General features: G+C 43.6%; 1 protein-coding gene across 3 annotated transcripts in view; it reads left to right on the forward strand.

Annotated features, from left to right (window-relative positions):
- mgat4c (mgat4 family member C) overlaps positions 1–6,532 on the forward strand; it is a 61,658-nt gene extending 55,126 nt beyond the window's left edge. For all 3 annotated transcript variants that reach the window (XM_036518250.1, XM_036518251.1, XM_036518252.1), the window contains 3 exons: positions 3,639–3,790; positions 4,401–4,548; positions 5,276–6,532. In XM_036518250.1, the coding sequence (XP_036374143.1) occupies positions 3,662–3,790; positions 4,401–4,548; positions 5,276–6,432 (1,434 nt within the window). In that variant the 5' untranslated portion in view covers positions 3,639–3,661 and the 3' untranslated portion in view covers positions 6,433–6,532. The remainder of the gene's footprint in view (positions 1–3,638; positions 3,791–4,400; positions 4,549–5,275) is intronic.
- Positions 6,533–18,421: the final 11,889 nt, after the last annotated feature.

Raw genomic sequence — 18,421 nt, forward strand, 5'->3', positions numbered from 1 at the left:
TTTTTTTCCTGCCCAGACCCAATAATCTCTGTGATATACATCTGGGATTTGCTACAAGCACATAATATATACAGTGTAAACTCAAGGCACTCACCCCCATACAATTTCACATGTTTAACTGAAGTCTCTTCACCACCCATATTGCAACTGAACTTAAATGAAATCGCCTCGATCAGCCTGGGTATGGTGCTTAGCTGCACCATTACAGATAAAAGCCTGGATCTGTCCTGACTCTTTCAAAGTCATTCTTTTGTCTACAACAGATCTACCCAGAAATGTACCTACAGTCTGCATCATTCTCTGGAGTTTAAAGGAGAAACTGTTTAAGCAAATATCTTGCAGAGAGTGAGGCGAGGAGAAAGATGTTAAGATTTGCAGTAATTTTTGAGACTTTTGTCTGTCTGAGACAAACATCCTACCTTGAATTTTGATCTGAAGGACAGATGAGAGCTCAGTGCTCGGTGCTCGTTTTGCACCTGCTGCATCTTGTACAGCCCATGTGATAATTGCCAACACCTGGAAACTGCACTCACAGCTCCTCTCCACACGGGCTGAATAAACAGCCAAACCCCCATTTCCATATATATGTACAAATAATGAATCAACAAAGTGACTAAAATGAAAATACTGCTTGAAAGCCATAACAGAAATGTATGAATTCTTATCAGGTGCCAGAGGAGTTATGTCCTTTTTTTTTTTTTACTGTTGCGATATCAGTGTATTCTTTTCTCATTTTCTGTCCCCCAACATCACAGTTTGTAACAGATGCACATGGCACTAGGGCACCCTCTAATGCCCTTGTATCTAGTACCAGGACCATAGGGCTGTGTAGTGTTCATTTAGCATTCAGCAGATCACCCATTTTGAAAAGGTTGCATGGTAAACCTTCACTGGCTTTTGGTCTTATTTCCTGTCAGATTGTTACTCCAGTTGTGGCACAGCAGCTTGGTGGAGCAGCCTCTGTACTCTGCACACCAGACTAATCAGGCATTGAAACATTTCTAATGGGTGTTGCCTGCCCCACCCCTACATCATATCCTCCACTCACAGTGGCTCACTTCCAGCCAATCACAGGAGAGTAGGAGAGTTTCCTCCCACTGCAGAATGGAGGACAGACCCATGATAGCAGTGACCATGTGGAAATATGCACCCCATCTCAAAGAGCATTAAGGTTACCAGAGGAGACCTTCTGCTTGAGAGATGTCAGTGTTTTAACTGGACTGAGAGAAAACAGTGGGGACATATAGCCAGCAAGGTTTAGTAAGTTCATATGTGGGTACTTTTCCAGTTTGTTATTGTAGCTAGTGGTTACAGCTTGTAATTTTCTTAGCTAAGTCCTTAATAATGCTTTGAAATATTGCTTGTCCATTTGTCAAGCCAATAAAGTCAAGTTGAACGGAAAGTTCAGAGCGTTCCCTTTTGCAACTCCACCCACTATTTCTCATTAGTATGTTGTGAACCGCAGTCATGGGTGAGGTATCTGTGCCACGTACCTGACTCCCTGATTGCACAAGGACTCGCACAACTGAGTCAATCTGAGGGGAGGCATTTCAGGCTATTCTGCATGTTATTCACAGTAAAGTGGGCCATGCTTGTCCTGCCTCCATCTGCAATATATCCATCCTCCCACCATGCTTTGCTTCTCTTATTCCAGGGGTCCTCCGCACATCAAACATGGTGGTAATTGCTTTCTGCCCGTCTGCTGTCTGTGTCCCCTCTCTGCGAGATACCGGAGGGCAGGGTCTGCGTCAGTCTGAGGGGGGGGGGGGGGGGGGGGGGGGGGGGGGGGGTGGGGTTCGAGTCTGCGCCAGCACGCATGTTCATCTCCCGATGTATTTTTATTAGACACACTGCTGCCGTCAACGTGTGAGAACGCACAGCATGTACTCATATGAGAAACTAGAGCTGTTCTAAGCACTGCTGTCTGATCATGTTTCTCAGTAGGACAATCAGCCAGTCCGGTCCTTGCCTTATTTGCAGATTCATCGTGTTTGTCTTGATCTCCTGTTTGCACTGAGCTTCACAGAGTCTACAGAAAAGAGGGCAAACAGTGTATGAGTGTGTGTGCAGAGGTTTCTGTGGGATAACTCCATCCTGGTTAATCCTTCATCATCAAACACCTGCCAAGTAACGGCTGAGCATGATAACTGCTCATTATTTTATGCGGAAGCACCTTCTGTGTCTGGCCTCAGAGTCGATTACTAAAAAGTCTTCTAGATTTAACTGAGCAAAACTTTACTTTCTCCCAGCGTTTACTGATTATTATCATTCTTTTCGCACTCTTGGTTTGCGAGTGTGACTGAAATTCAGAGGGAAATTATGGGCTACACAGTGTTCAGGTCTGCAGTGGGAGGCTGAGGAAATGGAGTGGTCCATTCAGGGCAGTACACTCACCGTCTCCTGTTATCACATAAAGGGAAAAAAAGTTTAACCAAAGTCTACAGGTTTTGAGGGCATTCTTGTCATCTGTATCACTGCATGTATAAAGCACACTTGTTTGCGTATTCACAGAGATTTCCCAGGGTGTGAATGGATTCTCTCTGCCCTCTGTCCTTTCAATGCACGTGGGAAGCCGAGCAGGTTTTCACAGCTGGGCTCGGACTTCAGCGGAGGTTCCTGTGAGGACACTCGGGCTGTTACTGAAACCCCCTGCAGAGAGCCCGTGTGCATCTTCCGGAAAGAAGCCCAGCGTGTTGAGTTTCCGTGTGGATAAGCACTCCCAGCACAGCGTGCGAGTGTGCGGCTCCATATACTGCTGCTCTTTCAGCCTCAAAGCTGAACACATATAGTGACCATGGGGATCATTCATATGGGATATCATTCATAATTTATGTGGACACATTTTAGGCCTTGCCAAAATGCCTTATATATGGAATGGAGGAATAACATGCACTTAACAAGCAGCACAAAGGAGTCAGCTTCATGAGATTTGCTCTGTAAAAGGTGCTGAGTGGTTAGGACTCACTGATTCACTCTGACTGGAGGACTCAGTCACTGTAAATGATTCCACATTTGCATTTAATTCCAAAGTCTTTGTGCTGAAGTTTGAGTGATGTACAGGTTGGTCTGCCTGGTGGGTCCTCGTGTCTTTATCTCCTTACATACAGAAGTGTCTGCTAAAGACATCAGGAAAATCACATGACTAGAATCTCATTTTATTTGAAACAGGACTTTCATTTGGTTGCAGGCGGCATGCTGAATGTGTGGATTGTATGCGTGGGAGTGCCTGAAATGATGCATCTGTTCTTTGGTACTTATTTTCAGCTTCACGTTGTATCTGTCAAATTTTCAGATGGAAATATAAATTATTACATTTTTTGTTGTTTTGCTGCGTGTTTTAACCTGACAGGTTAAATAGCTTACTGGCAAACAATATCACAGATTCCACAGACACCTCTTAAGACCATCTAATCCCTCCTCAAAAGGGAAAATGACAAGAACATCCCATGACAGGAATCTCATTTGGTTGCAGGCAACACGCTTGCAATGTGTAGACAGTATGAGCAGGCATCTGATGTGCTACCATGGTGGTCAGTGAGGCAGAAGATGATGTAAATCTCCTGCCACGGAGCCCAGGGTGGATGAAATGGAGCAGAGGGATGTTATCGGCGCTTACGGTCCTCTTATTCTTCCCTCAGCTTTCAGTAAGAGCTTCGCCATCATGAGGCGGATCTGGAAGTACCTGGACAAGATGAGGTGTTTCCGGAAACGCTCCACCATCCCTCTGCTCGGTGTACTGATCACCTGTCTCCTCTTTGTTAACCTGTATATGGAGGACGGCTACATGCTGGTAGGTCCTCTCCTCTCCTGTCACATAAGGCACAGATGATGTGCTGAGAGAAAACAGTTACTGGCCCAAACCCGTTGTGTGGAACATCGTGTAGAAGCTCCTTTAGAGACCAACCCAACCTCCTTCATCCACACAAACGCCTTCAGAATTTCCACGCTGGTATCTATCCTGTAATTCCTGCAAGGCTGTTAAAATTTGATGATGGACCCATAACCATATTCATCAGACATTCTGATAAATGCATGTTATATGTGTGTGTTGTTTAAATTATTCAAGTGGTATGAACAAATTGGCATTCTTACAGGGACCATTAGCATTTAAAACATGACGTTTTATTATAGAAATTTATTTTCATTAGCACTTTGAAGCATGTCAAACTGAATATACCATTTTGCCAAAGTTTATATTTGTCACTAAACTTTACATTACTTTGGAAGAGCAATGCATGGCTGTGTACACAATTTGGAGTTTAGTTTTGAAATACTGCAGTACTAATTGTGGAATTTACTACTATAACACTACATTATGATCCAGGCTGTAATATACTGAGTCTGAACCTCTCTGTAATCCTTACTGTTCTCTGTCTCTGTTTTTCGTACATCAATTACAGGAAGACGACAAAAGGCAGCTGAGAGAGACCGCTATACACCAGCTGAATTCCGAACGATACGTCCACACCTTTAAAGACCTCTCAAATTTTTCTGGAACCATAAATGTTACATATCGCTACCTGGCAGGATCACCACTGCCAAGAAAAAGTGAGTATAATAATAAATATAAGAATAAGAATAATTATAAGAATAAAAATCATTGTGATTTAATATTCATATAAATATATGACATTGAGTCGAGCAATAAAGACTGAGCAAATATCACAAGGTAATCTGTTGATTATGATTGATGGGCTGAGAGTAATGTATCAGGATGTATGTGTCAGAATATGTCAGTATTCAATTTGTTTCACATAACGAAACATTTACATTTCATTTTCCATTATGTTTTAACATAACAATAAAAAAATCAATTGTTATGAAGCAAATATGTTGGCTGCGACCACATGTAATGTGTCACACTGTATGGAGCTCAGATTGGGAACAGCTTTCAGGAAAAGCATATTATGGTGGTTATGCATTTTTTAAGCTTTTGATCTTTTAAACAAAAGTTGATGTATTTATGGATTAAGCCCAATAACCAGATGTTTGAACTTAATCTGATTTGTAAGACACAAAACTGATTAAATGTTTCAAAGTTAGTATTATAAAAGAAACATGCATACACAAATTTGTAATACCAAATCACATAAGGTAGATTTAGTTGTTTTGAATGTTAATATCACAATGTAATGTTAATGTAATGTTAATATTTACTTAGTTTTGGTTAGTAAGACAGTGTGCTTGTAAATAATTAAATTGAATAAAATTGTAAACAATAACCACAACAAGTGAATATGTGTTAAATGAGAAATTTTGTCATTTGTGTCTGCAGAGTATCTGACCATTGGACTGTCCTCTGTAAAGAGAAAAAGAGGGAATTATCTAATGGAGACAATTAAATCGATTTTTGACCAGTCCAGCTATGAGGAGCTGAAAGAGATCGTGGTGGTGGTTCACCTGGCGGACTTTGACCTGGCCTGGTGTGAGAGCCTAGTGCAGGACATCTCCAGGAAGTTTGGCCACCACATCATCGCCGGGAGACTGCTGGTTATTCACGCCCCTGAGGAGTACTACCCATCGCTGGACGGACTGAAGAGAAACTACAACGACCCTGAGGACCGGGTCAGGTTCCGGTCCAAACAGAACGTGGACTACGCCTTCCTCCTCAACTTCTGTACCAACCTGTCTGATTTCTACATGATGCTGGAGGATGACGTGCGCTGTGCGAAGAACTTCCTCACTGCCATGAAGAAGGTGGTCACCTCCAGGGAGGGGTCCTACTGGGTGATGCTGGAGTTTTCCAAGCTGGGCTACATCGGGAAGCTGTACCACTCGAAGGACCTGCCTCGGCTGGCCCACTTCCTCCTCATGTTCTACCAGGAGATGCCCTGCGACTGGCTGCTCATCCATTTCAGGGGTCTTCTGGCCCAGAAGGACGTGATCCGGTTCAAGCCCTCCCTCTTTCAGCATATGGGCTATTACTCCTCCTACAAGGGAGCAGAGAACAAGCTGAAGGACGACGACTTCGAGGAGGACTCATTTGACATTCCCGACAACCCTCCTGCCAGCCTGCACACCAACATCAACGTGTTCGAGAACTACGACGCCACCAAAGCCTACAGCAGCGTGGACGAGTACTTCTGGGGCAAAGCCCCCTCCACTGGAGACTTCTTTGTGATCGTCTTTAACAAAGCGACTAGGATCAGCAAAATCAAGATCGTCACAGGGACAGACGATCGGCAAAACGATATTTTGCATCACGGAGCCTTAGAGGTCGGGGAGAAGCTGGTGGGGACCAAAAAAGGCAAGCAGTGCTCCTCGTATATCACTTTGGGAGAGTTTAAGAGCGGCAACATCGAGGTCCACGAGGTGGACCACAAGATCTCATTTGACATTGAATGCGTCAGAATCATGGTCACAGCCAGTCAGAAAGAGTGGCTGATTATCAGAAGTATAAGCCTATGGACTACACAGCCAGCGAGTCAGTGAGTCACTGACTGAGTCCCCTACCATGAACACAGCACCAACAAACAATTTATTTATGTATTTATTCATTTAGTTATTTGTCTGTTTATTTATTGGTATGAAATTATTGTCTTTATCCACTGAATTTTGTATGCTTTTCATAAATTTATGTTGGATTATAATTGTGGAAAATAAAACATAATCCAAATAATGACCTCAAAACTATCTTGTATTTGAACTCAGAATTCCAGGGACTCTTGATCTTTTGGTCATTTATGTCAGGTTATTAATGCTTCTCTGAAAATCCTGGGTAATTCAGTGACTCCGGGTCAAGGTTAATGTGATATCGACCGTGCAGTTTGATTGTGACGTACGTTGATGTGCTACAGTTTTCTTCACCCCCCAGGTGCTGATTGGCTTGACTTGAGCTTTGTCACTTCAGGAAATGCATCACTCAAGAGAAGCACATCAAGGTTTGACCAAACAACATGCTGCTTCTATACAAATGTAAAACAGGTCTTTTGAATAAACTGTGTTTTCTTTCTTTGTGTCACGGGTTGACTGTGGATACTTTGAGGGGTCAGGGATTCCAAGGCGGATGTTTTTAAATCTTGCTAAAGGGGCTTCGGTTTAGAGCCAACCAGCCATAGAGTTCATCCTGAGGCAAACGCCATGAATGTAGTACTGTTACACATTGTGATGTCATCACACAAACGCCATGATTCATCTGAGCACCTGCCAATCTATCAGACACATTCAGAGCAGGGATGGGACCTGCAGCAGTGATACCTGCAGTGATACCTGCAGCAGTGATACCTGCAGTGATACCTGCAGCAGTGATACCTGAAGTGATACCTGCAGCAGTGATACCGGCAGTGATACCTGCAGCAGTGATACCTGCAGTGATACCTGCAGCAGTGATACCGGCAGTGATACCAGCAGCAGTGATACCTGCAGCAGTGATACCTGCAGTGATACCTGCAGCAGTGATACCGGCAGTGATACCTGCAGCAGTGATACCTGCAGTGATACCTGCAGCAGTGATACCGGCAGTGATACCTGCAGCAGTGATACCGGCAGTGATACCAGCAGGAGCGGAGCCCCATGTGTTGCTCTCACTCCACTGTATATGCCCATCACTCATGTCTCCATATCCACGCACACACAGCTCCTCTATACATTATTCATTTTATTCAGACATAAACGTAATGATATTTGAATACATGAATACTAAATGTTCGGCGTATACGCTCACATGCCTGGGGCACGCTCCACACTACAGGCCGATGACTCTGTGTCCCTGACTGCTGTCAGCCACTGAGAGGCCTGAGCTGGCCTGCTGTCTGCAGGAACAGAGGTCTGTTTGTAACTGCAGTGGCCATGTCATCAGTCAGAATATGCATTACTGAATCACCATACTCACATCACAATGTGGATTCAGTCATATTGCATTTAATAGAGGAAAACATGAATTAATCAGTATAAAGAGTATTTTACAAATCTGAATATAAAACCACATACAGAATAATGGATAATGTGAGTAACTGGCAAATAAGAGTAGAAAGGAAAAAACGTTTGATAATTTAGCTGTAAATATGCTTCTAGATAGAGACTGTATGAGCTGGACTCACTTAGGGAGACTGCCAAGGAGGGTGCAGTACTGCAGTCAGGACAGCACAGGTGCCTGGACAATCATGGTAAGGAGCAGGGCTCTTAACTGAAAGGTTGCTGGTTTGATTCTCCTCTGGGGAAAAGCCATTTTAGGTAAGGTATTTAATGTCTTCTAAATAAAGGGTTAATAATGTAATAATGTAATATGTAATGGAAGAATCAACAGTTCTGGGTAATTTATATTTTTGGTAAAGGACAGATTGTTATCAAACTACACCAAGATTCTTGGCAGTCTACACACTGCTTCAGAGTGAACTGGCAGGGGAGCTGTGGTGTTTGGACGTTTGCATACGCCTCTGATTAGCTCTGTCATTAGTATCAATCAGGGCATGTAATGATCATGACTTCAGTTACTATCCTGAGATATGAATGTAGACTTTGGGACATAAACAGATCAGTAGTCAAGGTCAAGGTTCCTTACAGCTGGTGGAAGACACAGTATGCATTTCAGAGTAGCTGCTGCCTTGAAATCATGAGATTCTGCCTCAGAAAGGCAGCATTTTCCCACTGTCATCTGCCACCAGTGTCAAGCTGACACGGTAATATTACATGATATGATATTTTAGCAAGGTAAAGCTGTGAACAGATCTGATATCTCTGTAAGACAAACAATATCCCCAAAATGCCTTTGCCTGACGTATTACTCTGAAACCCTCAACTTCATCAGACAGGAAGGAACAGCATCATTGCAAGCTTCTATGCATGCGGCCACTCCTCAGCTGTGAGTCTTTCAGGTAAAGTCACAGCAGTTTGACTTAAGCAGGTGAGTCTGCAGCTCCGGAGCCAGACTGCAACCTCCACTCCACCCTGAGGCTGGAGGTTATGGCCCACAATGCCGTGCAGGAGCCAGAGGCAGAGGGTGGGGGTTGGAGAGGTGGGGACTCGCTTTGCTTTGCTGGTGTAGCAGTGAGATCTTCAGAGATTGACTTTCTCCATCCTGTTCCAGTGATGCAGCTCACAGAGGTGGGACAGTACTGCTGTCTCACCTCTTCCTACACTCTATTCCTTCCTGTTTCCTGTTCTCCTTCTATGTTATTATATGGGCCATAGACATTAAAGAGGCAAATGTTAAAGGTTTATTAGGGTTTTTAATCAGTATTATTATGTATCAGAAATGGCAAACATGTCAGATACAGATAAAACACAGAGCATGTATGTAGAGAATGGCTTAACAGTAGCAACATCACCTGGTAAATGTATGAGGTAGATGTTTAGTTTAGACTTTCGTGGGGGGGAGGTTATACAGTTCTGAGATTTCATTCAGTTATGTTTTGGTAAAAATAAAATCCAAAGGTAAATATGTCTGGTTCTGGTCCTTCAGACCTCATGGGGACAGCAGCTGCTCTCTGACGGGGGAAATCTCTCCTAATTGCAGCGGTTCAGAGAGGTGTACTCCACATCTGCTTTTCCGTGTTATTATTTTAAATTTTGCCGGAGGGATATCCATGCTGCATTTAATAGCTCCATTCCTTCTGCTATCCTTTCAGAGAGCAGCTCTGCAGCTGCTCCGCAGGGAAATACAAATTAATGACTCTAAATAAGTAGTGAGTTCGGGATACTGGTGCTGAATATTTCAGCAGGCTCTCCCCCCTCCATCTCAGCCAGTCAGGTGGAGGGGGGAGATCTGTGTGCAGCTAATTGTTTCACACAGGAATATCAACCAAGCTATGCTGCCAACTACTCTTTGAAAACAATGTATTTGACAGAAATTGGTTCCTTTATTAGTGTTTTTGTGTGAGTCTGCTGAGAGGAGATGAGTTCCTCTCCATTACAGGGCTGCTGGAGAGCTCTACGGTTGGTTAGGTATATCATAATGGTCACACAGGGGTATTTTTTAAATTACTAATCGTCTCACATGTTTTCACAGATCAAATATCTATGCTGTGCACAGTGTACTCCCACTCTGCTGTAGGATTTCATCGTCAGTGAATTAAGCTAACTGCACTGCTCACACACACACACACACACACACACACACACACACACACACATACACACACACATACACACACACACACACCACTGCACTGCTCACACACACACACCACTGCACTGCTCTCTCACACACACACACACACACACACACACACACACACACACACACTACTGCACAACTTCCTGCATCATTTGCACAGGTGTACAGGTGTTGGTGCTGCTGTAGCTGTTTCTGGTGCTGGTGTTTATGGAAGGATGTACAGTATGTCTGTGTTTGTGTGCAGGTGCTAACCTCTGTGTCATCAATCCTACTCTCAGGGCAGCAAAGGGGAGCTGTCTCCGTTACCTCACACTGGGATCACAGCATCTCTGCCTATTCCTGAAGGCTGAGCAGTCTACCACTCACCTGCTCCGTACTTAACAGAGGGAAGAGACTGAGATCCAGTGGAAATCTTCCTTACTGAGTAGCCGTCCAAGTGGGATACTCTTTAATTATCATATTCCTTAATTATTGCAAAGTCATTCTGCCACGCTTAATTAAAACTAAGTCTCTGCATTCCCCATAACAGGACAGATAGCTGAAATACCTTCAGTGCATTTTCACTAAATGTGCTACATAATTCTGTCCTGTTTAAAAAAGACAGAACTCTGGTTGCTTTGTCTAAATTGTGGACATACTTGAAAGCCATTTAATAATCTTTTCTGGGCAGCCATTTAGAGATTATTATTATCTGAGAGGAGTCTTTCTCTGCAGTCTCAGAGAGAGGCCATTGTTTGGAGTGTTGATTGATGTCACTACCATCAGAGAGAACAATGGCGTAATCTCCCGGCTGCTCCCTATCGTCAGGTCCGGGTGACTTCCATCATATGTGGCCTAATTATTTGATTTGCCAGCAGAGAACAAGGTCACACTTGTTGTACCATTATCTAATTCACAGAATCAGATTCCTCACAAAGGAGCTAATCTCATTCCTTCACATGCAATTATCCTGATCAGACTGCCTCATGCACAAGTTGTGGGCGGGGCCAGACAGAGGCGTCGGCCGCACTGAGAGGCTGCACCAGGCTCCCGCAGAGGAGTTTAACCGGCAATCTGCATTTAGATGCCAGGGAATCAGCAACGGAAAAAGAGTTAATACAGGTTAATACTGCTGCAAACAGCGTTTCTCACCATGCGAGAGGAGACAACAGGTAGTGCAGTACCAGGTGATCATGGCTGGAAGCTTCTTTAAATAATGAAGGTTTTGACCTAAATTAAACAGGAAAAAATAAAATAAAAATATGGATGTGATATAAAATACAGGGCTCCAAGAAACAGGAAATGTTCTGTGCTGAGATACTGACAGCTCAACACCCCTCACCTGGAGACACACCTGAGGTGGTGTTGTATATCAGCTGCTGTATGTGTGTGCTAGCATGACGTAATGCCATACTGTCCATCAGTTACAGCACTGCGTGTGTGCTACAGTGATGTAGGGCTATATGACCGTTACAGCACTGCGTGTGTGCTACAGTGATGCAGGGCTATATGACCGTTACAGCACTGTGGTTGTGATGAATAAGAGAAGACGTTTCGATTTAAAACGTAATCTGTAATTCTACTCATCAGAATGAAGTTTTTTTAATGACCAAATATTCCTGGATAGATCGGATTGGTATAAACGGGGTGCAGTAAGGGAGAGGAGCGGTTGAGTCGGGCAGTAGAGATTATTATCTATTATTATATTGCCCCCTAGCGGATTGTTATCCAAACGGCAGCCTGTGAATCTGTAAATGTAAATGTTGTTCTAAAATGTTTAACTTTATAATTACCACGTCTGTAAACGGACAATTTAATAATTTCAGTCATTATTACATAGACATTTTATACAGCATTAATATGCCCAATTATATCTACATTGGAGGCACAATCTACAATTATATAGCAATTAAATGAATGTCTTTTCATTTAAAAACTATGGTACGTTCTAAAATTCCGGCCTAATGTCTGCATCGGTGACATTTTGTCAACACTACCGACAAAGTATCGTTTCGGCACTTTTTAAAAAGCGTCACGTTTTTAAAAAGCGTCACGGAGTTAGCCGTGCAATAGCTGCTTTCCTATTCATCTAATAAACTTGCACACCTGTGGTGAATTAGATGTTTTACGGCTTCCAACAGGCTAACGATTTCAGTTGTACCCGAATGCCATAACGTGTCAATCTTTTAGCCTTTTCTTTATTCACATAAATAAATAAATGAATGGTCAATCGATCTGGTTTGTCTAATCCTTTACCCATGATGTTAACTAAAAGGCTTAAATAAAATCTTGATTCTTTCCAATTAAATTGCATAGGCCTAATCATTTTTACATTGGCCTCTGGGAGCTCGTTAACAGCCGCACTGAAATTACTGAAGTACTTAATATCTCTAACTTGCGCACCTGTGGTGACGTGTTAGTCAGGTATAAGAGGTCTCTGACAGAGGGCTAATTCTGCTCGTCAAAGCAGCGCTGTGTCATTTAGCGTTTTCTTTAAACCGGGCTATTGAGAGGGGAGCTGGGTATCCCGATTAGAATTATTTTTGAAGTTGTACTGCCTAACTGGCATTTAGTATTCCCTGTAATGGTTGGCTTAAAAGTAAGATGCGGTAGCGTGCGGGTATTTTCCAGTCAGGGGTGGAGTTTAATTTTCAGGAGCACATTTGTCAAAAAGCGGGGGTTTAGCCATTAAAAGTTCAGTAGCGTCATAAAGTCCATCGAAATGGTCGGTTCGATTGAGATTTACAAACAGATTAAGTTTCCAGAGAAAAAAAGTTAGGGGCTTAAGTGGGAGGAAGGAGCGCACGTCATCCACTTGCAGTACCCACTCCGCGCTACCCATTATGCACGTGTTCAGTGTGATACGGCTGCAAACGGTGACAGCAGGAAGATTTCACTGGCTCTGTCACTTCATAAAAATCAACAGTTGCACTTGATGGCCCTTAATTCATTGCAACCCGTTTAAGAATTGAGTTACCGCCGTTGACTACGCCAACGCTATGGATATAAAATGTTTGTCGAAATAGTTTGCACTTCTTTAGCCAGTTGTATCCAGCTTTTAGCCAAGCAGACTTGCCCGAATATTTAACCATGGAGATAAATTGCACAATTGTACTCAATTCGGAGAAAACAATTGAGACTCAGAGTCGTGCACCCAGCGAAGATGCCGTCTATACATGAGTTGACCACTAGATGGTGATATATCCAAACATTATGAGTGCCATTATAGCGGCACCGCATTGATCGTTCAATATGAATTTTAAGTATAACACCAAGTAAAGGCTTGACGCATTCATCAACGTTAATTATGTTTTGCAGTTGACCTAACACGGGAATCTTGTGCTGAAAGCACGAGGAGTCCCCTTCTGCTTTGCACGTATGAGACTTGGAGAGTAAATACTACCTCATTCAAAATTGAGGGGGAAAAGTAAATTTACAATAGATCAAAAATAAACAAGACACGTATGTGTGGATTTTTTTTTCCAGTTTGCCCTTAAAATCCCCCTTTTGCTGTAAAACCATCTTATATGAACTTGATGTAGCCTATACGGGTTCCATGAAAAGCATGCTCTCAGAGATCTGCTTGAGTCATATCAGTGAAATAAAAGCGTTAAATTTTAATGTGGGCCCCTATTATCAAACGCGCCCCCACCTGCACACCCTGACCGGTGTGCGGAAATGCGCCAGTCTGAACACGAGCCGTTAACTGCGTGATGCTGCATTTATGTTCAGGAACGCGAGGCGTTGCTTTTCACTTCTTCAGATTTAATAGCTGCTGCACATGATTCCACATTTACTAATGTGAGGTTGCGAGTTTTGTGTTGTGGAAATGTAAAGTGCGTGTCTACACATTCATTTGGCAGACGCTTTTATCCAAAGTGACGTAAGTGTGGCAGACCCCACACCTCACACATCGTCACATGGTGTCCGCGCTTTCTGCCCTGAGCGACTGACTCTGGATCAGACTCGTCATTTTAAACTAAATGATTGGAATTGTAACCGAGCTGAACTTTTCAGGTTGTTAAATCTGAAACGATGCTAGCGAATGCCTAGTTTCTTAAACACCGAAACTAATACTGAAAATCTGAATTACCGAAGCTGAGTTGCGATGGATGTTGTAGGCTACTTTATATGTGTCCGTCGCACTTTGACACTCTCCCAAAAGCATAGATATTAATATCCTGGTTGTGAAAATTTGCATTTGGAGTTCAGTTATTGAGATTCTCACTCCACAGCAGTGAAACGTGCCGAAGGCACTGTAGGTACTGTAAGATTTCTTTATTTCTCAGCAATGAAGATATAATTAAACGTTTCCTCTGACCTGTTTGTTACTATTTATGCTTTTAGATTGTTAGGTATGGATTTATTTTATATGTATCATTTTTAAACAATGGCTAAAAGTGATAGTCTGATCCATCTGCTAACTGAGTTGACACAGCACCTATGATGTGGTCATGTGGTATTGGAGCAGACGTCAGTTGTCCAGATCTGCAGATTTAACACCCACTACAGGGGGAGATAAAGCAATGAAGGAGCGGACAGCAGCTGTTTACAGCATGACTCTTCATTCTGCTGCCACACTTGCACTGGCAGTGAGACCGCTCTAAGAAGCGTGTGTGAAACCTGCTGCCGAAGGGCTGGTTGGAGCCCTACTAGCCAAGGAGATTCTACAACACATTTATTTTACTTGTGTGTGGTTGTATTTGTTTTTACTTGTATGGTTATACTGCATTTTAGTTGTGTGATTACAGGAATCTATGGCTGAAACAGCATAAATAAAGAGGCTGTCATATCTGTCATTTCAAATCCATGGTGTTTAATCACACAGAGAAGAAATCGAAATGATATGATTCATATAATTCAGTCTTTCAATAATAACATTTTTGCTGCAGTTTTTATTTACAAGGTTCATGTTGAGTGTGGTGAGCAAATGAACAGACTGAGAGCTGTGTGGAATTAAACACCAGACAATAATCACATTTATACAGTTAGTACAGACTCATTCACAGAGTGGAGTTGTATGAGCGGTAACCAGCAGGGGTCAGTAGTGAGTGCTTCTCCGCAGGATGTAGGGTCTCCTGGCCTTGCTGGTGTGCAGCTGTCTCTTCAATATGTACGGCGATTTCCTCTTGGGTGTGATCTCGCTGCTCTCCGTGTTCAGCGGGTCTGAGTACTCCGTAGCACTCTGAAACACACGTGGAGACGCCTGTTGCTGTGTGTGATTATGGGATGGCAGTGGGATGGGGGTGTGTGTGCTTGGCTGTGATTATGGGATGGTAGCGGGATGGGGGTGTGTGTGTGTTTGGCTGTGATTGGAGGCCTCTTAGCAGGCCACTGGAGTGCAGGAGAGGGGACTTCATCGCACCCCCGGCCCACGCTGGGCGTGGCCACCTCCCCCTCACCTGGGCCTGCTGTGATTGGCCGGGAGGATGTGGGGACAGCCAGTCCTGCACAGTTGGGGTACTGGGAGCAGGGTAATCAGCAGAGCCGTTACCAACCCCCCCTCCCCCCCCCCCCCCCCCGCCATCGCTGTGTTTCATTATGCATACACTCAGCACACAGTCCTCTCCAGCACCACTTACAACACGCTTTCTCCATAAACGTTCCAATTATTCTGCTGGGTATTTACTCAAGCAATTCCAGTGAAGTGTGTGTGTGTGTGTGTGTGCATGACCGTGTGCAGGTGTGTGTGTGCGCGCGCGCACGCGTACGCAGGTGTGTATGTGTGTGCCCGTGCGCAGGTGTGTGTGTGTGTGCTGCGCTCACCTGTCTGGGCTGCAGTATTCTGCAGAGGTTGTGCAGGTCGAACAGCGCGTCCAGTGTCTCTGTGGTGAAGGGGTCTGTGGACACCAGCCCCTCCCCGACACCCAGCCACACCTCCTGGCCCCGCCCATCCAGGCTGTGAATCAGCTCACAGGCATCCAGCAGCGTGACCCTCCTCTGAGGTCTGTTCACCTGCAATACAGCAAAGACATGCATCTCCCATCACATTTAACAATACATCTCCCAACACCTAACCCATCACATTTACCAATACATCTCCCAACACCTAACCCATTACATTTACCAATACATCTCCCAACACCTAACCCATCACATTTACCAATACATCTCCCGTGATAAATCTCCCAATAAACTGCAGTGGAATTATTCCTGTCAGTGTGCCCACATGAAGCAGCCCTGGAATTCTATGCTCTTATTTTATACTTAATTGTATAAGTATAAAAGCTTAGTTGGCGAGCTTAGTTGGGCCGAATGGCCTGTTCTCGTCATCATATGTTCTTATGTTCTTAATTGTATTTTAATGCATTTGAATTTAATCCATTAAATGTCAGTAACTTTGAAATGGAACTAATGGAGCTGAGTGACGAGGTGCTGGAGACGGTGAAATGTGCTTCAGATATTCTGCCTGATATTATATCTGAAAGCCTGCAAATGATCACCTGACCCTGACCCTGGTTGTCATGGATATTGCAGCGCCTGGTGATTGGAGCACGATGCTCTGCCGGGCGCTGAACGCCTCAATAATGTAGCAAACACATTAGAAATGTGTAATACTTCATTTAATAATCAAAAGGCTAGTTGCCATTTATGTATTTTTCAATTTATGGTGCCTTTGTGTAGGATGACCAATTCTGTACAAGTGTTAGTATTCCACTTTTTAATAACTTGTAATAACTATTATATAATGACTAAAACTAGAACTGATTAATGTATCCAATATTACAGAAAGATAAAGGGATTTTCCAGATGCTAACTGCATCATATCAGCTAATATTTGCAGGGTTAATAAATGGATATTTTCTGTCCAGCAGTTCCTGAAAGAATAACCAGATGAATACCCTGGCTTTGTGTCACAGCATTCAGATATTGTGAAAACGTTAGAGCCACTGCACACAGCGGAGCCTCTGAAACACAACCCTCTGAAGCACAATCATCTCACACCAACAGACCAATCAGTGAGTTTCAGGCTGGACTCCCGGGTGGGGCTCTGCTAGTTAATAACCCATCACTCCAGTGCACACCCAGCTGCGTAAATGAAAGTGTATGAAAGCGTCACCCCTGACTGAGAGTGTCCCTTAAGCACACAACTAACGCACAGAGCTGTGAGTAGCAGTGCAAAAGTGTCACCCCACAGCTTTGTGTGTGCTGAGATCTCCCCCAGCGTGATACAGACCATCATACAGTTATCAAACTGTAGCAGAATATTAACCTGCCACAGCTCACAGCTGGCTTATGTTTATGGATCACAGAGGAAGAAACTGCCCCATTATGAGTGAATGAATGGGGGCAAATCAGTGGCCAGGGGGAGAAGGCCTGCATGTATTATACACGGGGACAGAGCCCAGCCGTACGATCAGTGCGTCAGAAGCGTCTCTGCTGTGTTTCAGTGCTGAGTGTGAGCGCACTTCAGTGCTAACGCTAACGCTCTGCACAGCAGCAGGTGCGTTCGAGACCGCCACAGGTCCCCTACAGGGATGGAGGCAGAGAGCAGAGATGGAGTCTGATCTGAGAGACAGAGACGCTCTGCTGAATCACCGCAAACACACAGAGCTGCCTGCCATTCCCACAGGCTGCTGCTCCTGCACTGTGGTGTGGGTCTGTCTGCTGACAGGTTGCTCTGTATAGGATGCTATGGTACCTCTCCGTGCTCTTAAAGTTATTTATTTATTTATTTATTTATTTTTGGCTTGTAAGACATTTCCAAGTCTATAAATCTGTCTCACATTTTTTAGAGACTCATTTCATTCAAACCCACAAATTTTTTTCAGGTTGTCTCAAATGCAAATTGTCAAGTTGGTATCACTTGACTATACATGAGTGGTTTAAAATATCCAGTTAATCTTAAACTCCTGTGAGGTGATGATACTGTTAGCTACTGATTGATGATGCGTAAGACACACCTTTGGACGTACATTTGCAAAAAGACACATCAATCATGAAATTCCCTCAAAAATTGAGGAGCTTGATTAAGTCAGCAGAGAAGTGACTGCAACAGAGAGCAGAGGCTGTCGTTACGGCAGTATTACGGGCAGCGCATCCATCACAGCCGTTCCTGAAGGCCTTCTCTGTGTCTGAGCATCTGCCCAACAATGCGATAAACACATTATGCTGCTAAACCTGCTTTCATGACTACTGTTATTATACTTCAAGGGATATCTGAAATTCCATTGGCTAGAAAATAGATGACTTGGGTTATTAAATCCAGGACTGTTATGATTCCCCATATACTTCACACGGCACATTATAATCATTTCTACATCCATCATACTGATGGGCCCCACAAATTCATTTCATACAATTTGTTTATAGAACCATTTTCACAAATTCCATTAAATTGTTACAGTATATGCACAGCAATTAAGTCAATTTCAGGTAATTCTGGTA

Source organism: Megalops cyprinoides, chromosome 23, assembly GCF_013368585.1.
Source record: "Megalops cyprinoides isolate fMegCyp1 chromosome 23, fMegCyp1.pri, whole genome shotgun sequence".
In the NCBI taxonomy this organism is placed as follows: Eukaryota; Metazoa; Chordata; class Actinopteri; order Elopiformes; family Megalopidae; genus Megalops; species Megalops cyprinoides.